The sequence below is a fragment of the Aulonocara stuartgranti genome, assembly GCF_965226115.1.
Source record: "Aulonocara stuartgranti genome assembly, chromosome: 4".
Lineage (NCBI taxonomy): Eukaryota > Metazoa > Chordata > Actinopteri > Cichliformes > Cichlidae > Aulonocara > Aulonocara stuartgranti.
In genome coordinates, this window is record NC_138942.1 from 465,311 (window position 1) to 489,248 (window position 23,938).

Here is a 23,938-nt window from a genome sequence, read left to right on the forward strand (position 1 = left end):
TCTTGCAATTTCAGCAGTCTTTTTCGTTAAATGTTCATTTAAATACACACCAGTCCCTTTTAGCTTCTTACCCTGTTTCAGTAACTCAATCTTTGTTTTGCGACTCACAAACCGAAGAATGATTAATGGATTTGTTTTACTGTCTTTTCTGGGGAGCGTGTGGCATGCTGCAATATGATGTCTCTGCTTACATTCTTCGTTTGAAGGAATTTTATCACTTGCTGTTCAAGCGTTTGCAGCTCCTCTACCGGGGCATCTTCACCGTCTTTACCTCCACCAGCTGTTACTCTGGCGTAGGTTTGGTGTTGCGTCTCCAGTCCACTTATGACTAAATCATCCATTCTTGTGTATTGTTCAAGGTCCTCGATTCGCCATTCCAAGTCGTCTATTTTCTTGTCCTTGTCCTTTATGAGGTTTTTTAGTTGTTTTATTTCATCCATTAGGTCATGTAGCATACCTTGTTGTTTAGCCACTTTGCTCAGTTCATCAGACATGAAATTAAGCGATTTCCTAATCTCCTCCAACTCCTCTTCAACTGCTGGGTTTGCTTTTTTAGGCGGCATTTTGAAAATGATGAGATTGGTATTTCCTTGTGATGGCCCGTTGAAATCACTGTTGATTTACTTCTTGGTGCCTTGCTAGAGGAGCCTGGGCCCAGTGGCTGCTGGAGGATCCTGGGCCTGGTGGAGCAGGAGGATCCTGGGCCTAGTGGCTGCTGGAAGAGCCTGGGCCTAGTGTTACTCCTTGTTACTCCTTGTCAATAATTAATTAATTACATGTGTCATAACTATTTATTTAATTAATTAATTCCAATTTTAATTAATTATTGACACATTTAATTAATTATTTAATGGTGTATTTAATTAATTCATTATGGCAGTCCTGGCGTTCCATAGTCCACTCGCCGTGGTGGCTTGTGTGTCAACTTGTGTGTGTCACGTATTTTTACCTGGCCAGGGATTGCAGGTGGAAATCATTGTATAAACGGCCTATTTTCCATTTGTTCATGAAGGAAATAAACAGAGATCAGTTTGCTGATCTGTCCATGTTTCTGATTGGTCACATGATGTAAACTCCGCCCCTTTCACAGCAAGTTAAGCTTGGGTTAATTTATTAAACTGCATGCACAAACACACGTACACACACGTGCACACACACACACACTCCTGGATCTGCTGCTGTGTGTCTTCAGCAGTGTCTCTGTGGCGGAGCACTCACACCAAACATCAAGCAGACGTTCTTGTGGCTATAAAGACTCCATCTGATGCAAAATAAAACCTGCTGATAATCCAGCTTTACTTTCCTGCCACTGGTGGAAATGGTACAAATCCTTAATCCACTTGCCCGAAGATTTAATCTGAATAAATGTTCACCAGAGGAAGTAGAGCAGGAAGCTGACGTCCAGGCAGTAAAGAGTGAGTACTGGGTCAGGGTTATCAGACAGTCTAAGTTAGGGTTAGGTTTCTCACCACACACCTCTGAATCTGTGATGATCAGTGTGCGTGTGTGTGAAGAGCAGAAAGCTGGTGATCAGTAATACATACAGTAATAGCTGATAAATAAAACACTGATCAATAAACCACTAAACCGATTATAAAATGCAGTCTGGCTGCTCAGTAGGGATGGGTATCGAAACCCGGTTCTTGTTGAGAACCGGTTCCCCCTGTTTCAGTTCCTTGGAATTGTTTGCCATTTTTGCAAACGATTCCCTTATTGATTCCAGTTGCCCCGAATGACGTCACCACGTTGCGGAGCGTCATTTACCTGGCAGGAAACACGGCAGCTTAAACGCTCAAAAGTTTGATTATACTTTACGAGAACGGATGACAACAGGGCAACTTGCAATATTTGCAAAGTAGATATTTCATTTAATAAGGGAGGAAACACTACGAATATGCAAAAGCATTTGCTCACAAAACACACGATGACCTTAAATGAATGTCGTGTTTTTAATTCCGCTCCGGACTCGTGAATCTCAACCCAGCAGCAGCGGTAACGTTTGCACGTCCTCTCCCATTAATGCGGCAGGTAAATAATCAACTAACAGTGCATATTATGTTAGCGCGATCTGCCTTATTACAAAACCTGCCATTACTGTGCATTTAGTGACCATGATGAGAGAGACAGAGTCTGGCTCAGATGCTGGCAGCTCTCGCGACTGCAGCGTCTCCTTTCAGGCCAGGATAGACGAATGTCACCGAGCAGTGACTCAGTTTGTGGTCAAAGGCTTGCAGCCGTTTGCCACAGCAGATGATTTTCAGTAAGTGAATGTGTTTAATTGTAGGCAGGGACATTACTGGATATTCTTGTGTAATTGCTACAGAATAATTTATGTTACACTTTGTTATTGCTACAGAAGAATATTTATTTTATTATTTTACATTTACAATTTTTTTCCTGGGGACCCTGTGACACCCCATTGAAGAGCCGTAGGCTGGATCTAAGATCTCACTGTTGGGTTTGTAAGGCCATGTTACTCCTAAATTTCTATCTTGTTCAAAGAGAAGATATAAAACAAAGTTCTAAGCTAGTTGACCTTAGTGTTCTCCTTTTTTAAAAAGAATCGATAAAGAATCGAATCGTTAAACAGAATCGAAAATGGAATCGGAATCGTGAAAATCTTATCAATACCCATCCCTACTGCTCAGTGCAACATATGAAGCAGCTGATTGGTTGAGTCCAGAGACAGAGAGTCTAGTGAGGGTGAAGAGAGGCGGGGCCCCCCCCCCCCCCCCCTCTAACTGTCTGGTCCTCATGAATCATAAGAGCTCAGATTGGCCAACGAGAATCACATCTCAGACCGCCATTGGGTGAGTTCAGGTCTGTCAGAGGTTTGAGGACTGTTTGATGCTGTGGAAGGACACTCTGCTCGGTGAGGTGGGCAGTGACGTGGCACGTATGACACGGCTCCGGATGGAGTGACGGTCCTGCCAACGAATCCAACGCTTCCTGACCGCGGAGCGCACCTAGATATGTAAACGGGTAAACAGAGACATCAGAACGGTCATGTAAATACAATTCATACATGATGTGAAACCAAGCGGAATCCTGATTAACATGACAAACCTCGCTATTCAGGAAGCAGTAAAACACAGAGACGAAAAAGCCCTGCAGGGACACAGAGAGTCGACAAGTTAGCCAACAGCGACTGATGGGCGGAGGAGCTACAAGAGTCCAGCCTAGAAGTGACATCATCAAAGGATGTGTCCATCAACGTTCTGGCTAATAGCTAAGCTAAAGGTTTATGATTCTTTTTAGATCAGTCTGTGTAAACTGAGCTAAGAAAGCTCGGCCAATTTAGTCTTGGACTGAGACCAGCATAGTAAACTGGATTTAGTAAGCTGAACCTGGTCTGACAGCAACAGCTCATGTATTAGTGCTCAGTGACCACACCGAGGCTCTCTGATAATCGATTAAACTGTGTTAGGCTCCCTCTGGTGTGGGTGGCAGTCTGAACCTGGAAGGACTCAAGGATGGAGTTGAAGTAGATGAAGACGATCCGAGCGACCTCGTCCTCTCCTCCGGGGTTCACAAAGAAAAGCATGTAGGTGATTCCTAACAGAGGCAGCAGCACCAGCGTCGCCTTCACCGCCTTCCTGCAGCACCAGAGAAGCACATTAACCCACACAGGCATTCTTTACCTTCAGCAAACAGGCTCATGCAGCAAGAGGGGAAAATAAGCTGGTTTATGTGAGGAGCTGCATAAACATCAGTGAAGACAGACCGTAAAGACACGGCCAGTGTGAGTGTTTGATGACCTCCAAAGAGACATGCAAAGGTGAGGCGACAGCTAACTATCACCTGTACATCACACCTGCTCTCATCTGTCTGTAAGACCAAACCAATGACTTATTTCTGATCAATCAATCACAAACCCAGCTCAGCTGTCACGCTCTTCCTATTTACAGGTGTGTTTCTACCTGTATTGAATGGTTTCTGAGGTTGTTGATGCCCTGAGTTTGGTCATCAGGATCCGGACGATGTTGAACAGGAAGACGAAGTTAATCTGAGGAGAAGAAGACTTCCAGGTTTATACACAGCTGGACTATGAGCCAAGTTACCTGTGCAGGTGTTTCTCACACACATGTGACTTCACAGTGTGTGTACATCTCTGAGTCTGATCAGGTTAGCAGGTTTCAGAGACCACATCACATGACAGCTTGTCAGCTGACGTGTCTTCTCACGTTAAACCAGACCATCTCACTCCTCTTCCTCTCTCGATAAATCATCCTCTCAGCTGTCTGTAACAAATCTGATATTTATAGACTTTATGGGATTTTACTGGTTTCTACTGTCTGATGGAGGCTTCGGCACCACTTGCTGGTCAAAGGAATCTCCAAAACATCAGCATCAGTCTCTGACAGAATTTAAGATGGACTGGCTGTGTTTAAGGAGGACTGTAGTGTTTTTAAGGTGGACTGGCTGTGCTCCTACCAGCAGGACCAGGATCATGGGGCCTTGGTAAATGTAGTCTGTATAAACTCCCGCCCTCTTTCCAAACCAGCACCTGTCAATCAAAACACAGTCACATGACTCCTCACGTTCAATATTGCAACACATTATATTTAGCAGAAGTCTTATCTGGTCACATGACCTACTTCTCATTGTCGTAGTACAGCTTCCCAAAAGCCCACGCCACGATGATGGGGAATGGAATACCTGCAGACAGACAGAGAGGGAGACGGGTGAGCAGAGAGAGGGACAGAAGGACAGGTAGACAGACAGAAAGGGGGACAGATGGACTGACCCCACCCGATGCAGATGAACATCCACTTCCTGAGTTTATCGGTTGAGTAGGTGAGAACGACGGCAGTGTGGAGGTAACAGCCTTCACCAAACATCCAGAAGAAGTTGGTCACATGGAAGTAGTTATAACCTGCCGTCACCAGCCTGCACCACACCTGCAGAGGCCAGAGTCAGCGTCACGGTCAGCATCAGTGTGTTTGTCAGTATGTGTCTGTGCGTGTGAGTGCGTGAGCACCTGGTTTTTCTCGGTAACAGCGGGATTCATTGTTAGCTGGACGATGAACCAGGTGGCGTTCCTCAGGATGAAGGCGGAGATCAGGTTCCAGTGGATGATGTTCCTCAAACAGCGAATGCTCCTGAAACACACAGACTTGAACTGATTGCCTCCTCCTTAAACACCTCCACACTATACAGTCAGGTGAGCTTTTCAGGACTGAACTTTCCGCAGCTTGTTCCTGCTGCGCTCAGTCGTTTAAACTGGATTTCATCATGTTCGCCTTTTTGGTCACCTTTGTGTTTGTGCATTTGTCCTGTTTGTGAGCAGCTAATCTCACAACATCAGACTTTTTCAGAGCAGCATCAGGAAACACCTTTCAGATCATTGCTGCCACCTTCTGGTGGTTTTAGTACATTACATTTTAACAGGCTTCAATTTGTTTTATTTAAACATTATGACGGAATATTTAACAGCAATCACCATCCCTGCATCACCCTCTCATGTTTTAATTGGAGAGCTTTCAGTTTGTTTTAAAGCTTGTTTTCATTCACATCATTTTGATAAATAAAGGACTATCAGCCAATAAGCACTTGCGAGTCCAAGTCAGCCTGCTTTCTCATTACTCTCAGGACTAATTTAGAGTCAAGTGTTAAATTAGCATTTCGTTCATCAGAAATCGTGACCGGCTTCAAAGAGGAGAGGAGCTGTGTGAAGGAGGTCATCATTGGGCTGAAGAAACGAGCATATCAGCGAGAATGCTGAGCAGTTTGTCAAGGACAACATTCAGTCAAGTGAGGAAGACTCTCCTGGAGGAAGATGCCGTGTTTCCCAGCTGTTCACCAAGTTAAGAATCACAGAGAAAATCCAGAAGCTTCAAAGCATCAATCAGGCTCAGGAACAGAAAAATCAGACTTGACAAAGTAGACCAGGCAGCAAGCTCTGGAACGGTGGACCCATGAAAACAAAACCAACCTGTGTGATGCAGAAGAGAAGACGAAGAAGGGTCTGAAGCACCAACGTGAAGTGTAGACATAGTGGAGGAAGGGCGATGGCCGAGAACAGCAAGCTTCGGCTCATTGTTCAGGTTCGCCACAGGGGGTTCAAACTGAAGTCTGAAAGACCATCAGGTAAACTGAGCTTGCCAATCAGAGGCTGAGAAGGAAAACGGCTGAAATGGTTCAGTTTAATAGGTCAGGCTGAAGATCAGGGTCTGAACATCAATCACATCCTGAGGGTGTCATTTCTAACGTTGAAAAACTCTCCCGTCTGCGAGGACCTGAATCATGTCAAAGCTACATGACGCTGGGAGCATACACGACGGTGCAGGTGTGCTGCACACCAAACACAGGTGGAGGAAACTAGTTATTTACAACTGTCTTATAATGTGCCTCTATCTTCCAGCCTGGCTTTTGCAGAGCTCTGTGGCAGGGCTGTGGTATCTGGCTCCGATGCAGTGGAGGGGCAGTGCCAGGGTGGCTGGCAGGACAGCTGCTGCCACTCAGTAATCAGACTATTTCAGTGATGCTGGGGCTCGAGAGAGGAGCTGAGTGTGGAGTGGAGAAGCAGCTGAAAAGCCAACTTCCCAACCTAAGGAAAAAGAAAGGACGTGTTGTGCAAACAAAACATGACAAAACTGTCACCTGAGGCTGCGTGGGGTCCATTCATTTCACAAGCTCATTCTACTGAAACTGCTCGATAGACCCTGGACTATCAAAAGTGGCCAACTAGTACATGGAAGAAGTGGAAAAGAGGGCTTTGCTATCCTACTCTGGAACAAGTCATTGGTTCAGGTATATGGATGACACCTGGGTGAAAATCAAATCTCAGGACGTTTCACATTTCACGGATCACATTCACTCAGTGGACCGACACATCAAAGTGGCAGGTTAGCCTTCTTAGACTGTGAGATCTCCATCAGTAATGGGGGACATCTAAAAGCTGATGTGTACCGTAAACCGACACATACAGATCAGTATTTAAGGTTTGACTCTCATCATAATATAAGAAGAACTTTCTTTATCCCGAGGGAAATTTTTATGTCATACACATGCTCAATGCAGCAAGAGAGACAGAGGAACGGAGGAATAAGATATACAATATATACAATACTAGTATACAGTAATATACTGTAGGGTAGTGCAAATATAATATTAAATAACTCTAATGAAGTAACAATATAACTATATCCTGAAAAATAAACAGCTTAGCTATCAGTGCAGGTGATTCTAAAAGTGGCATAGTATTGTGCCAATGAATAAAAGAGAGTAGTAGCATATGACGGGGAGATGAAACGAACGTGATGAAAAACTGTTGGGTGATATTGCGCGGTCTGAATGGGAACAGAATCACTTTGTTATTAATAATCATCTACTGGAGCACAAACTGGGTGTCACCAGGACGCTACAATGCAGAGTAGGGTTGGGCGATAGGATGACTATATCAACTATCGTCAAAAGGCTGAGCCCATCAGCGATTCATTTGTTTATTTGCCCATGAGTACGTTTGCTAAGAATGATGGCGATAATAGATCCAGTCAACAGAAAAAACAATGATAGCGCTGTTGTAACAGCCCCCTCCTCAGAGAGCGCCCAAACGCTTGTTGACAGAGCTGCAGAAGCTGCTGATACTCAGCCGGATGGTGAACACGTACATGCTCATGCCAGTTAGCCGCCTTTGAGAACTTTGCTCGCACTATACGTCTGCACAAGTGGCACACTGCTTTGGTTACATCCTTAGGTTTACCTCTTTCATCCAAAATAAGCGACTTTAGTGGAGATATCATCTGAATTTCATGAGCGGGACCACTCCTCCTTCACGCCCCCTCTGGCCTCAGCCTATAAAAGCCTCCCTTCTCCAATGTGAAGAGAAGAAACGCTGATCTCATTTTCATGCCCCACCCTGCCCCCCCCTTTTTTTCTCTCTTCTCCTGTCCTCTCCTCTCTTCCTTGCCTCCCTTTATTTCTCGTTAGTACAGGGGGTTCAGCCCGGCCCGAGAGCCATCGCCAGTCCCCCTTCAAGGCCTTCCCCAAACCGCAGCACTAATCACATTTCCTCATCCCTCATTGCTCATCGTTACCAAGGGAGGGGTTAGTGAATGTGAATATTCTTTTAGTGCTGTCAGCGTTAACGCGCCGTCATTATGACAAAGACGATTAACAACTAACCTATCAGGACCGGACTGAGCTACAATCCCTGAAATGTCTCTGCCAACGTATTCCAGGCAGTTTGTCCAAAGTTTGTTCATTCTGCGCTTCAGATGGGTTGAGAGCGTTACAAATTTTAATCGCGTTAATCGTGATGACCGCATTAACGCTGACAGCCCTAATTTCTTGGGGGAAATTAGTTCGTCCATGTTTGAACTTCTGTGTTGTAAACATGTATGATTACATTGCTCCGCCCATCAAAAAGTCACCACAGGGATGGGGCAGGGATAGCTCAGTAGGTAGAGTGGTGGCCCCATGATCGGAAGGTCGGGGGTTCGACTCCACTGAACGGCTACCCTGAGGTACCCCTGAGCAAGGTACCGTCCCTACACACTGCTCCCCGGGCGCTGCATTAGTGGCTGCCCACTGCTTCACTGGGTGAATGGGTTAAATGCAGAGGAACTATTTCCCTATGGGGACTAAAACATACACATTATTATTACATTACATCGACAATTATTGGACTGACGATTGCCGGTTTACATATCGCCTAACGCAGAGCGAACACCATCCCCACAGACACAGCGGCCAGGGAAGCAGAAGGACAGCACATCAAGAAGGCCCTGAGTAAATGTGGTTATCCCAGCTGGATTTTTGTCAAAGCTGGGAAGGCTCCTAAAGAAAGCTCCAGGAGAGAAGGACAACCGCTGCCTAATCGAAAACCTGTAGTGATCCCGTACGTGTCAGGAGTATCGGAGCAGCTGAGACACATTTTCTCTAAACACTGGGTCTCTGTGGCTTTTAAACCCCAAAACACGCTGCGCCAAAACATTAGACCACCCAAAGGATCGGGTCCCCCGACACAGAGTAACATAGTGTACGCTGTTAAGTGCAGGAGGGATTGCCAGGATTTATACATCTTCGTTCGCACAGATTAATTCTGATCTTGTTTTACTTAGTAATTAATTACTGGATCACAGCTTCAGAGGTCTGTATTACAGATATAGATATATAGATACAGATAAGCTGGGTTTTGGCTTATCCAGATAACTTCAGGGTTAACCTGGGCTTTCTGTAGGTAGTTTATTACTTACTGGGAAAAACTGCCATGGTAACATGTGCTGTGACTCCAACCTTCTCTAGACCTGCTTAGGTTCCAGATTACAGATCAATTGGTATGACATCGCCACCTATAGACCAATCAGATCGCCAGAAAATAGCATCATCATTCCTGGAAAACCCCTCATTACAGTGCACTGTCTTTGTGCTTCCCTGATGATCAGTAAATAATAAACATATTGATTTTTATTCTATAGGTTTTTGTCTGTTGTCAGCAAACAAATTTACAACAGTTTTTTTCTCTCTAATATCCTATCCTTAAACAGGACCAGTGTACCTGCTCACCTGAGGTCTGAATTCAGTCATCACATCTAGCTTCAAACCTTGAACAGCAGCAATAAAAACTCAAAGTGTCCAGAGCAGGTAATGTTCTCAGTTTCCATATTTTTCAGACTATAAGGTGCAGTATCAATGAACGGATCTATTTTCATACATAAGGTGCATTAAGCGAAACAAAAAGTGACTGATAGCCTTAAGTCTGAAATCTACTTCATAAGCATGTAGCATCCTAACAGCTAGGTGTTCCAGGTGTGCCAGGTCCTTATACACACACCATAATATTACGTTGAAGCACAGTACGTATCACTCCACGAGGCTCCTGACTATGGTAGCCGTGATGCTCCGACAATCCATCAAGCGGTGCGGCTTTGTAGCTTACCAAAGTCATATTAAAACATTTCTTGACAGATTTTTGAGCGCCGTGTACCACATAAAATTGGTTTGAGGTCAGTAAGCACAACCAGAATTCATACTTAAGACGCACTGTCGATTTATGGTCGATAATGGTGTTGTCACAGGATGTGCATGTGGTGTTCTGCTTCATTCAGACATGATGCTGAGTCTCGCCACTCTGCTGGAAACATGGAACACACACCTGAACACCTGATCGGCCAATCATATTCATTCACTCTGATCTGATTTCCACGCCTCCTTCATCGGGCTGTGGGACAGGAAGCTACAATGTTTCAGTGGTTCCAGCCATCACCTTGGAAACAAACAGCAGCACTGAGCGTGCTCAGTAATAAACTATCACCTGGAATTCAAATGTTTGCGTGCACTAAATTGATTAAGAATTTTCTGTGGCACGTATCTCACCCTTTTTACTACAATGTTGCATTTTATTTGCATACTTCGCTGTTCTTTAGAGATTTTTTTTATCACCATGTTGTAACATCAGGTTGCGCTCACAGAGATTATTTTCTGTGGAAGAAGAGTCATGTGACCCACGAAATGCCCCTTTGTGATTGGTCAGATGCCCTCCATGTGAATGTGCAGGATTAGTGAGTTGATAACTAGCTTTGTGTGAGCGCCATTGTAAAGGTGAGTCCAGATGATGGAAGGATATCATGGGTTTGTTTAATCTTCTTCATGGTACAGTCACCTGCATTACCCTCACCGTCCACAAGGGGGCTGGACCTGTGCTCCTTTCTTTGTGAGGATGCGCATAACTGATCCTTTAACCTGAACCAGGAACTGAAGCTTAACCCTTCAGCTGTCCTCACAGCAAGCGTGCGACATGTCTTCAGACAGGTGTACACACAGACAAACAGGTGCATTACCTGAGCCTCATGAAAAGCGTGAAGGCAAGCAGCAGCGCTCCCAGAGAGATGCAGTGGCCCAAATAGTTGATGATGACAGCCACCTGATAGTGAACTTTACTCTTCCTCTGAAACAGGAAGTAGAGCGAGAAAGGACAACCTGTCAGATCTGACCCATGACTCCAGAAACAACCAAGCAGTTCAACAGTTTCATGTTTTCATCTTTATTATAAAATTCTGAGCTCAGTCTCCCCCCATCATGAAAATGTCTGAAAGAGTAAAACTAGAACAGGTTCAAAGGTCATGGAGAAAAGGCCCCGCCCACTGAGCTCACATTTTTCCTGCTCCTCTAGATGAAGGTACAAAGCTGAAGGTTTATCTTAATCAGTGAAACAAAGGAGGAAAGAGCTTCAAAGAAGTCCCACCCACAGTCAGGTGACCCAGCAAAGGCCCCACCCTCCCATAATCCACCAGCACAAGTATCATGTTCTAATATGTGTAAATGGGATATTTCTTCAATATGTGCTGGAATGAAATCAATCAGCCAATCCATCAACTAGTAAACATTCTTCATAAACAGCTCCCTGAGACTCGACCACAGCATATCTGAGGTCATGTCTTTGACCTTTGATCTCTCCTTGGATCCTATAGTCTTGACCTATAAAAAAATAATTCCCACCTGGTTGGTGAAGGTTTTTATCTGGAGCTGGTGAAGGAGCTCATGTTCTCTAAGACCTCTGTAGCAGTGGTTCTCAAACTCATACCACACTGGTGGTATGTGGGCTCCCTCTAGTGGTATGTGGGAGGTCTCCAAAAAATTTTTTAAGATTAAATAATATACAATACCATGTTCTGAGTGAGGGATTTAAAATGAAATGAAGACAGAAAACTAAACAGCAGTGACGTTTGTAGGGTTACTGAAGTTTGGATGGGTTAGGAACAAATGCAATTGCATGGCAGGACGCTGTACACGGACCAAACTTCAGTCAGGAGAACAACTGAACAATTGAGATAACCCAATTCAAATTCAAATTTTTATTTGTCACGTACACAGTCATACACAGTACGATATGTAGTGAAATGCTTGGACAACTGCTCGTGACCTAAAGAAAACAAAAAAGGAAAAGGCTATGAATAAGATAGGAAATAAATATGAAAAATTAAAAAGGGTAAATTTAACTAGGAAGGAATAAAATATAAATTAAGGTTAAAAATGAAATAACTGTACAACACAAATTAGAATGAAGGGTAAATTTAACTGGGAAGAATAAGATAAAATATATAAATTAAAGTTGAAAATAAAATAACTGTACAACAAAATACACAATACACAATATAGAACTATATAAGAATGTATGAAGAAATCTAAATATAAATAAATATATACACAATAACAGCAGCTGTACAAGTATTAACCGGAAATGAAGAATATAGTGACCAGTGTTGTGCAAAACCAAAGTCCAGAAAGTCCAGTGTGTGTGTAAGAACCGTATGTGTGGGTCAGTACTGTGTGGTGGTGTGATTGAGAGACCGTATCGCCACAATACGAGGTTAGTTTAGGTTATGTTTCTGTTCAGAGTCGCAGCTTTCACATGAGATGCTGAGGTGTAACGGGGGTCATGCCCTTTACAAAATCTATCCAATAATCAGTTTACAATCACATCCTTTCTCTGTGTGCATGTTTCCATAGCAACATGTTGTTTTCATTTAGATGATTAAAAATTATGCCAAACGTGTAATCAAAACAACTATGTGTTTGTGCCGTAATAATAATGAACAGTTATGCAACTTTCCTTTCATGCTCAGCCTCGTTGCACTGTAAACACACACGCACACCTTGCTTGTTAATTACGGTCTGTGATTGACCAGCAGCCAGCTTTTCTGGCCAATCACAGGAGAGCAGGAAATGGGTGACAGATTGTCTCAGTGGGAGATGCTCTCTCCTCTCTCTCTCTCTCTTTCTCTATCACACACACACACACACACACACACACACACACACACACACACACACACACACACACACACACACAAAGCAGACCACATGACATTACATATGGACTTATAGACACACACACGTTGTCCTTTGTGCCTTTGTGAGGACCCCAGGGAAACGCTGCCCACAGCAAATGGACCAGCTTCCCACCTGGACCTCAAAGGGATCCGCCCCCTTAGTGCTCACACACACAGAGGCTCCAGATGGTTCTCGCTCTCTGAGGACTCATTCACACTGACGTTTGATCACTCATGTTCTCACACTTGTCACTGACTGTTTCAGTTTATTCTGTGTGTGTGAGAGGGTGTGTGGATCAGGAGAATGCAGAAAACTTGTTAAAATCAAACAAAGGTTACAAATCGATGCTGTGTGGCTGAGAGGGCAGAAATCATGCTTCAGTGACTTCCTGCCACCTGCAAACACCTGAGCTCTGTATTAAGCAGAGTACATTCCAGCTTAACTCATCGGTTCTCATCTCCATGGTAACTAAAGCTGCAGAAGTAACCTGGTATAGGTCATGTGCTAGATTAGAGATCAGTAGGTCTGCTGAAGGTTCATGGTGATATGAGGAGCTTGGTAAAAAAAGGTCTGGACTTTAAGTTTCTTGAAGGTGTTTCATCCAAGAAGCTTCTTCAGTTCTAAGAGCAAATGATGCAGAGTCACTAAGGGGGTCGCTGACCCACTATTGATCAGTGAGTATAGGGGTGGGATTTAATAAGTTTTCTTCGTCCCACTCCTTTTCAGGTAATTTTTGTTTTTGTTTTGTGCACTTTATGTTCAATATATGTATTTCTGTTGTGCCTGAAATGAACAAATAAATGAATGAATCTATCTAATCACATGAGCCAAGGTGTGAAAACAGGTGTGGGTCACTACCAGCCGAGGTTGTGAGACCTTGCCCCACCCTATCATGTGATTTCCTCAGGTGAAATGACCCAGGATGTGAGTGGGCTGTTGTCAATAGGAAAATTGTACTTAGTAGTCAGTATAATCTTTTAATGGTGTAAGTTTGCATATGGTAGAATACTGCATGTAATCATTTGTGTTTAGAAGTATATAGTTGGTGGCATATTGAAAGAATGTCTCATCCTAGGAGGTCTGTGACATTCCAGGGTGTTCTGGCTTCACCCCCACATCCTAGGAGTATGGGAGAGGTCGTACCTTGTCTTATTGTTTTACGGTAGGATTAACGTAGCTATATCTGTTCTAGTCTAAGTGCTTTTTGTTTAGATGAAGTCGTTTATGGGGTCTCACACACACACACACACACACACACACACACACAAGCACCCACTGAAGTATAAATAAAGACCGGGGCAGTTTCTCAGTGCGAGTCCCAGTTCTGGAGACTGCCCTTGCTAGCAAGAAGTTCTGTGTGTTTCTCTTCTCTGAGTCTCTACTGAAGAAGTGCTTTAGAGTATATCTCTTAACAGCTGTAGCGTCCAGATTACTTACGTAGTCAGCTAATCCGTTCAACTGATATAAGATGCGGTAAGCTGAACAGAGCTTCAACCGTCTGTTTGTTGAAAAATAGTAATGGACCGCATTTACTTGTTAGTAACTGTAACGGCGTTGTAACGACAGGAATAGTAATTAGTTAGATTACTCGTTACTGAAAAAAGTAACGCCGTTAGTAACACCTTACTCCCTGCCGGTAACTGATGCCCTCAGGGGTCGGTGCGTTGGTATGTACCAGCTCACTCCCGGTGGCTACTTGGCGGGTCCTGGTGCCTCTTCCGGGGCATAGGGGGCCCTCGGGCCTCCGGCCTCTGGGCCTGCGGCTCGGCTCACTCTGGCACAGCTGGCGGGCACGCCAGTGCAGCCCCCTCTGGTTTCTGCTCCGTGGCTACTGGGTGACCCCTTGTCTGGGGCTCTCCTCAGCTCTTCCCAGGAGGGTGGCACGGATGCCCCCCTGGTGCTCCTCCTTGGGCTCTCGCACTCTGGGGCCTCTACATGTCTGGATCTCCTCCATGCCAGCTTCATGCCCTGGGGGCGGGGCTATGGCTCTCTACACCCTCTTGCAGACGATTACATGGGGAAACCTTTTGAATACAAGCGCGCTGATCCACACAGGTGTGCACACAGGTGTTCACTGTTCATAGACATAAACTACACCTTTCTTGGCTGCTACCTCAAAGCACATTGTGCGCTGTCGGTCCTGCGTGCTGCACAACAACATTCAATATTTAGTATTTACTGCAGTTTACACTTAGCTAGAGTAACGTGATGGTGTTGTGTTTAGTATGTTGCTCTGGTTTTTTTTGCTTGTTTTCTCTTCTTTTTCTCTCAACAGGTGATCCAGGAGATTTTTTTCTCTTCTTTCTCTTTTTAGTGCCCTTTCTCACTGTCCCTCTTCCCTTCTGTTTTTCTTTTCCTTCATCTTTCTTTCTCCCTTTCCTATCCTCTAGTCATGTCTGTCCCATCTGTAACAACTGAAAATAAAATATTATAAACAATAACAACAAAGGTCGATCAAATACCAATACGGCAAGGCCGTGATGATCCACTTGGCAAAGTAAATCCATTGGGTATCCTTGTTGGTCTTCAGACAACAATTCTGACGGCTAAAGAACCAAATGGGACAGGCCAAAAAAACGTTACTTGTAACGGCGTTATTCCCATCACTGGTTATGGCGTTAATGTCATATTAATGAGATTAACGCTGACAGCACTAGTGGGAACACAACGAATATGACTGCACATTTACGCCGACATCATCCTCGTGCAAAGACAAGTGGAAGCAGACAAAAACAACAAGCACGCATGCTTTACCCGAGTCATTTAGACAGCCGTTAGCACGTGATTCTCCTTATGGGGACCTGATATGTTTAATATGCTGCTGAGAATATAGCCCAGAAGAAGCGTATAGTATAGCTTTTATTTTGGAAAGAGACATTTCTCTGTAATAAACTCTCTTTTCCAAAGATGAGTGATTTCTCCATCAGATAGATTTTTTTATTATTACTATTATTTTGTTGTTTCAGCAACATTAAATTTAAAAACTGTACTTTTGAGTTAAAATATATATTTATAATTTTAATAAATGACAAATTAAAAAGGCATGAACATTTTTTTGTATCGAAAAAATATCGAACCGTGACACCAAAGTATCGAACCGAACCGAACCGTGAATTTTGTGTATCGTTGCACCTCTAATACATATACATAAATACTAGGGGTGCAACGATCCAATTTTATAAAAATAAAAATTGGATGAAGCTGTCTCTCAGTCTGCTGGTTCTGGCCCCGAGGCTCTTCAGTCGCCTTCCTGGTGGCAGCAAACTGAAGAAGCTGTTGGACAGATGGGTGGAGTCACTGTGATGCAGAGGCTTTTCCAGATGAGGCGGGTGCAGCAGATGTCCTGGAGGGAGGGAAGAGAGGTACCCACAATCCTCTCTGTTGCTTTCACTACCTGTTGTAACTTTTCCAGCAGGGCCCAGTGCAGGAGTCATACCACACAGTGATGCAGCGGTGAGGATGCTCTCCACGGCGCCTCTGTAGAAGGTGCTCATAATGGGGGTTGAATCTCTCGTTGTCCTCAGTTTGCAGAGGAAGTAGAGTAGCTGTTGGGCTTCGCTGACCAGTGATGCTGTGTTCTTGACCAGGAGAGATCTTCTGAGATGTGCACAGCCAGGAACTTGGTGCTGCTTACCCTCACAGGAGCACCATTGATGGTTAGTGGGGTGTGCAGGGTGTGAGCTCTCCTGATTTCTGTGATGATCTCCTTGGTCTTCTCCACATTCAGGGACAGGTTGTTGTTGCTGCACCACTCAGCCAGATGTTTAACTTCACTCCTGTAGCAGGCCCTATCGTTGTTGCTGATGTGACCTACCACAGTTGTGTCGTCTGCAAACTTGATGAAACGGTTGGAGCTGTGTGATGATGTGCAGGCGTGGGTCAGCAGAGTAAAGAGCAGGGGGCTCAGCACACATCATTGGGGAGCCCATGTACTCAGTGTTATTGTGCTGGAGGTGATGCTGCTGACCCGTACTGTCTGCTGTCTTCCTGTCAGGAAATCCAGCAGCCAGTTTCACAGTGAGGTGCTGATGTAACAGTGTTTATGTGGTATTATTCCACTTGCCACAAATGTCAGTGTAATGGGGAAACAGCCCCCCCCCCCTCAGTGTGGCTGGTTAGGTGAGGCTGGCTGCAGTAATCGCTGCCAGTCTGCCGTAGCCATACGAGAGGTGAGTTGTATTGTTCGGCACACGATATAGCTAAGTAGTACACATAAAACATAAAACATGTTTGATTAGCTGATGGGCACCAAGTGTAATAAGTGCTTAGTGGACACATGTCCAACACCAGTTTATGTACTTTTCATTTGTTTATTACTGTGTAAAACTGTGTGCTAAAGCAGAATGCTAATGGGATGTTCTGCTGTAGTGTTTCTGTGCGGAGTGGTGTGTGGCGAGCCTGTGCACTGATAAAACACCGTTGTTTCCATTCAGGTACATCATTTGTTATTGCTGCAGTAATCGCTGCCAGTCTGCCGTAGCCATACGAGAGTGTGCTGTGCAGAGTGGTGTGTGGCGAGCTTTTGCACTGATAAAACACCGTTGTTTCCATTCAGGAAATAAAGTGGCAACGATCGATCAGAGACTCCTTGTCTTCTTAAAAACACAAAGCAGAGTCGAGGAGTTGGTTTGGGCCGAACTGTTGCAGCGGGGTGATGCAGAAACCGGTTATACTGATCCCAGCAGATCCAGTTTAAACCACTAAATGAGAAGGTGTTTCCAAACTTTTTCCTGTTTCTCTTAAATATGTACCTATATATATATTGTTAAAGTGAATTGTTAAATGTTTTATGCTTACCACCTCTACATTGTTTCAAACTCTGTGTTCAAAGGCCCTCCCCCCCAGCCTCTCGAGGTTCTGGGGGGAGGCTGCAGTGTTTTATCACAAGCTCATCCCATGTGAAGATTCTGTTTGATGTTTGCTAACCTTCCTGCCCTTTTTATGGTTTCACTGTGTTGTGCATATGGTGAACCAATTAGGGCTGCCACAAACAATTATTTTGATAGTCAACTACTCACCAATTATTTTTGCGGTTAGTCGACTAATCAGATCATGCATCCGTTGGACGTAAAACGTACAGCTTATTGCACAAGCATGCATCTGCTCTTATATAACTATCATTAGCTTACATCTTTAAGTGTTTAAGGTGCTAACTAAAAATAAAGACAAGATGATAGTTTAGTAAATTTGAATGAAATTTGCAGATTGTTTCGGTGAAGTTTAATAAACTCCTTGCTATCTAAAATATAACAGGACACCGGAGTAAATTCTGGAGCATCTCACACTTCTGATAATCAGCTGTCTGCTTGACGTTTATTCCGCTGTGTAAAAACTATAACTTTAATCTCAGCCAAACTGATTTACTCAGGAACAAATAAAATACTAAAAAAAGACAAACAATAACATTGTTAAGTTATCTAAGTAACTTATATATCATGTTTAACCTGAGTAGCGAAAGACAGCGGTGGGTTTGAAAACGATTTGCCGGGAGTCCGCTGTTCTCACGGCGCTAGTGAGCCTAGCCCCCGGCTAGCTATCGAGCTAGTGGGTAACAGACGTCTCCGAAAATGTCGGCGCGCTTTTGAAAATATGCGGTGTCCTGATAAACTGAGCAGATATTTTAGGTTTACACAGCTACATTCCAGCCTGAAAATATGTTAAACGTTTATTTTGTGACCCAGAAAGAATAATAAGAGTAACATTAAAACTAACTAGCTGCCGCCATTGTTGGAAACTGAGCTGGGCCGCGCTATGAATTCTGGGACACAGCTGCTTCTTCTTCTTCGGGGTTTAACGGCAGCTGGCATCCTTGTACATGCAGTGCTGCCATCTTCTGTTTCAGTCCGTTATTACACTCTTAAATCCTACTACTTATTCCTGCGTCTTTTGTGTTCTTACAAAGCTTTAAACGACGCATCGACTATTAAATTAGTCGTCGACGATTTTGATAGTCGACGTAATCGTGACTAGTTAAGCTAATCGTGGCAGCCCTAGAACCAATACAGGAATTGAACCATATATTGGGTGTGGGGGAGATTACCCCCTTTATGACCAAGGATGTTGTGATCAGGAAGTCACGCACACAGACACACACACACACACACACACACACACACACACACATTCTTGCACATGCATACACGCACACACACACACACACACAGTGCCTTGTCTTTGTAACCATTGGGGGGTTTTACGGTGGGAGGTACTTGTGTTGTGTTGTATTGTGTACTGTAACTATCATGGGAATAAATAGCTGCGAGGGAAGCTACTCTTTGAAGGATTTGGGCTAGAGACAGGTGAGGAGCTGGTTCTGACCAAACTTCCCTTGTTAGCGGGTAAAAAGCCGGTTGAAGATGTTCTGTCTTGTTTTCCGTTCTTCATGAGGAATAAGTCTCTAAACTAGCGGGGCATGTGGAAACACAGACCCAACATATATGTGTGTGTGTGTGTGTGTGTGTGTGTGTGTGTGTAGGTATGTGTGTCATGCTCTGATGACACCAGTATATAAGCCTGAGGCAGACAGACAGACGGGCGGGTGGTATGAGCATTCTGATGTCATCAGACAACACTCAGAGTGAATCTAAATCCAATATTGATGAGAATATCAGAGAAGACCATTATCACCCAGCAGACGTGTGAACACACACAAAGACACACACACACTGAAAGTGTTTTCCTGTCCCATGTATCATCTGGGGACGTAGTCGTCCTTGGTCTGTCAGAGTAATGACAGAGGGTGGGCGGAGCTTTAGTGATGTCACATCGTTACCCTCATTTTGGGCCCAATAACAAACATACGAGTGAAACCTGCACTAACTCCTTTTAAACTGCCACACACTGATCATGATTTCCTCCTTTAAAAGGACTTGTGCATTACTACCAAACATCGTGTTAGTTAAGGCTCTGTTCGGGTTTACGAGCTCATCAGTAATAGAAACACGGTCAGAGCATATTGATCAGTGATTGGCGTTGGTGCTTCTCACCAGGACGATGATCTCGGTGCACTGGCTGTAGTTTCCTCGAGCCGCCCAGCTGCCGTTCACCTGACACTCTCTGTAGACCCGATCTGAACACAAACATCAACGCGTTACTGTCAGTACAGGTAAAATACGAGTCACATGACACGCGAGTCACAAGGCTACAGGTTAAAAAAGCTGATCCCACCCGTGCTCACAAAGTCTGTTTTTTCTGTCAGCCTGTCCAAGTAATGACCTGAGCCGTGAAGCCTTCAGTCGAGTTAAACAGTTTTCTGACAGATGTGAACCACAGAATCCAGCTGCTCTCTTATGAAGCGCTTAACTAAAACAACACGTCCTGATGTCAAACAAATGATGACTTTGTTTATGACTTTACAGCTGAATAAAGTTTTCTTTTTTCCATTACAGCTCGTAATAAAGTGGTAATAGCAGGCTAACGAGGGCTAAACAAGAACGTAATACTGTGGTATTTTGTAATTTACTATCAAATTAGTACTAGTACCAAAGTTATTTGGTACTAGTTGTTTTGCATTTTTGCATTTTTGTACAGCACTTTGGTCATCGTTGCTGTTGTAATCAAATGTGCTATAGAAGTAGCAAATATGTTAACAGTTGAGTAATATTACCCTGAAATGTATGTAACAGGGCCCGAAAACTGGAGTTAATACTGTGGAAATAAAGACACTCCCACGAGACAAAACCAATTAGTAATAGAAGTAATAGTAATTTTTGAATTAACCCTACTTAGTCCCAAAAGGTTGCTTCTGTTCACCTGAGACTGGAGAAGCCACCTGATGATGATGAAAAGTTTCTCCCAGACGAACAGAATTAACTTTTGGGATTCCTTACCTGGATGAGTGAGCAGACAACCCTCCAGCCTTAGGTTCCTGGTATTCTGCTTTGCAGTAATGTAAATATTGTGTTTAATAAAAAATGAAGTTGAAAAATCTTTTTTTCATCTTTTTTTCATGCCTAAAGATGAACAAAAAACCTGATTGAGGTTGTTATAATTCATGCATGAAAAGGTTAATAATAAGTAATGATTGAATGCAGTGAGACGGTGTAAGGAGCTCGGAAAGAAAAGCGTCTGGACCTCTTTAAGTTTCTTGGAGACATTTCATCCGAGAAACTTCTTCAGTTCTAGTACCAGCCAGTGGAGAGACCCAGATATTAAGCCCTATTGGGACTTGTCCTTGTCCTGTCCCACTATTGATCACGTGCCTCGTGAGGTGGAGCATCAGGTGAACCAGAGGAAAGCTGCTGCTAACCCATTCACAGAGAGGTGGAGAATGGCTGCAATCACAGCATTGTACGATCGTGACAGATGTACCCTTGGGCCCCCTCCTCGATTCAGAGATGGTCTTTCCCATTTCATGTAAATGGCCTCCTTGACTCTGCCCTCAAACCAGCGTAGACTGCAGGGCCCTGGCCTGACGAGGTGGCTCTTCTGTTTGGTTGTTTAGTTTTCCGCGATGTATAAATCCTTGATTTAGATCCTGGAACTGACCTCCCAGCCCATTGTTCCTTGAGTGGGCTGGTTTCAGTCATTATGCAAACGTACTGTTTATAAGATTGAAACCTGCAGTCAGCTGAGACTGAAGAAGTCACCTGGATGAGTGATGAAACGTTTCTCCCACAAAACGCTACGTCCAGATGAACAGAATCAACATTTGGAGACTTACTTTGGAATGTCTCTAACAACCATAAAGTTCCATATCTGGTCCATCTTCTCAACGATTTCCTGGTCATATCACCTCTCCAGCTCTTGAGGTATCCACCCTGAAGTCAATTTTCACTGAACTTGGCGTTCCATTGTCAGAAGAGAAACAGGAGGTTTTTTTTGGCGTAACCCTTGACAACATTTAGTTCCAGGCTTCTTTGTTCAGAGAAGTATTAATGTCACATTAATTGTATCAATCTCGTCCTTCAAAACGTTCTCCTTGTTCCCTCTTGTGCTAAAGGACTGCTGCTCTTCCTGTTGGACACCTAAACTTTGCTCTGTGCATAATTGCTACCACTTGCGGCATCTAAACCATCAGTCCTTGCCATAATCGCTCTGGCAACGTCTCGCTCACAGGAATGGCATCACTTTCGTTTTGATGATCAGTTGTCCCACCCTGACCACATTCAGCTCTAAACAGATGTTGCTCCTTCATCTATCTGCATTGGTGGTTATTATGGCAGAAGGTGGTTCTCTTCAAAATCAGCTCATGTCTAAGCCCCCATGGTCCGCTGACCAATTACCTCAACCTTAGAAAATTCCAGCACACCTCACCTTCAAAAACTGTTTATCATTGTGTTTATCCACGTTTCTACCAGATCCTGGCTTCTTTCACACTTTCATCAAGTTCTCTCATTGTCTGGAGTTTCTCCTAATCTTTTCTCTGGCCATTCCTTCTGCATCAGTGCAGCAACACCCGCTTCTAGCAAAGGAATCTCTGACCATGGGTAGGCTTGTAATTGGCCGGTCATTACAAACCTACCAATTGTATATTTGCAAGAATCTCCAAGACCTTTGTAAAGTTCAATTCAGTTCAATTCTATTGCCTCAAGGCACTTCATTACTACTTTTAGGGGGTTTCCTTCTTTGGGGATCCGCCGAGTAGCTGCTGTCAGTCCACTATGAGGCCTTCCCCAAACTGCAGCATCAGTTCACAATTCTTCAGCATCTGTTGTCAGATCTAAATGAGGATGTGGTCTCAGCTAGTGAAATACCCTAGTTAGACAAGTAAACCAGCAGTGCTCTAATACGGTGATATAAAATGGTAAATGGCCTGTATTTGTATAGCGCTTTACTAGTCCCTAAGGACTCCAAAGCGCTTTACGCATTCACCCATTCACACACACATTCACACACTGGTGATGTCAAGCTACACTGTAGCCACAGCCACCCTGGGGCGCACTGACAGAGGCGATATGGTCCTACAAGGTCATTAAGATAAGATGGGGCCTGATTATTTAAGACCTTGTATGTGAGGAGCAGGATTTTGAATTCTGGATTTAACAGGAAGCCAATACAGGAGAAATCTGCTCTCTCTTTCTAGTCCCTGTCAGGACTCTTGCTGCAGCATTTTGGATTAACTGAAGACTTTTCAGGGAGTTTTTAGGACTTGCTGATAATAATGAATTACAGTCGTCCAGCCTGGAAGTAATAAATGCATGAACTAGTTTTTCAGCGTCACTCTGAGACAGGATATTTCTAACTTTAGAGATGTTGCACAAATGGAAGAACGCAGTCTTACATATTTGTTTAATATGTGCATTGAAGGACATGTCCTGGTCAAAAATGACTCCAAGGTTCCTCACAGCGTCACTGGAGGCCGAGGTAATGCCATCCAGAGTAAGAATCTGGTTAGATACCATATTTCTAAGCTTTTCAGGGCCAAGTACAATAACCTCAGTTTGATCTGAATTTATTTAAATTAGGAACAGCATTTCATCCACAGTTATTCCCTCTGACATGTCTTCTCCCTGACATCGATAAACCAGCTCAGGTTCTGGATCTGGTTCTGGGTCCTCAGACTCACAGCTCACAAACAGAACTGGACCTCATCATCCATCGATATCTCAATCAATCATTATTAGAGAGAACTGATCAGAATCTGAAGACAACACAACCCAACTCGACTCCAGTGTAACCATGGCAACTACTGAGCTGTCATCAGGGCCTTACGCCCCTGATCACCCACCTCATCAGTGCACGCTGTGTTTGATTTACATCAGTCTGATCAGATCAATACATCAGTGCCCACAGACAGACGCTTTATTAACATGTTACCCGATCAGATGCCAAATTACATCAGAGGCAAGATTTTTTCTGTGTGTGAAGAAATTATGAAGGTCCAGTGAAACATGAGCTCCAGCTGGTCTCTCTCTCACTCACACACACACACACACACACACACACACAGATGACTCATGCTATTAAGTTCGATTGGCAACCTAAACCTTTAATTAAACAGGACATTTATGCCACCCACACACACAGTGGATATAATGAAGACAGTTGGCACAGAAGAAGTCAGCTCCTCCTGGTACGGAGTGGGTGTTGGACGTCACTGAGAACACAGAGTGTGAAACTGTGATTGGCTGACACTTAATTGGCAGCCTCTGATTGGCTGTGGATAAAGATCAGTTGAAGACAATGGAGACAGAGTATATACTGTGAAAAACATGCCCCC

At 44.0% G+C, this 23,938-nt stretch overlaps 1 protein-coding gene across 1 annotated transcript in view; it reads right to left on the minus strand.

Moving 5' to 3' along the window:
• Positions 1-2,125: 2,125 nt before the first annotated feature.
• Positions 2,126-23,938, minus strand: part of crhr1 (corticotropin releasing hormone receptor 1) — a 30,966-nt gene continuing 9,153 nt past the window's right edge. Inside the window, exons 5-14 of the mRNA XM_082530939.1 lie at positions 19,764-19,846; positions 10,785-10,891; positions 4,982-5,102; positions 4,748-4,901; positions 4,599-4,659; positions 4,435-4,507; positions 3,921-4,006; positions 3,458-3,596; positions 3,067-3,108; positions 2,126-2,966 (exon numbers count right to left, since the gene is read on the minus strand). Coding sequence (XP_082387065.1) covers positions 2,826-2,966; positions 3,067-3,108; positions 3,458-3,596; positions 3,921-4,006; positions 4,435-4,507; positions 4,599-4,659; positions 4,748-4,901; positions 4,982-5,102; positions 10,785-10,891; positions 19,764-19,846 — 1,007 coding nt within the window. The 3' untranslated portion in view covers positions 2,126-2,825. The remainder of the gene's footprint in view (positions 2,967-3,066; positions 3,109-3,457; positions 3,597-3,920; positions 4,007-4,434; positions 4,508-4,598; positions 4,660-4,747; positions 4,902-4,981; positions 5,103-10,784; positions 10,892-19,763; positions 19,847-23,938) is intronic.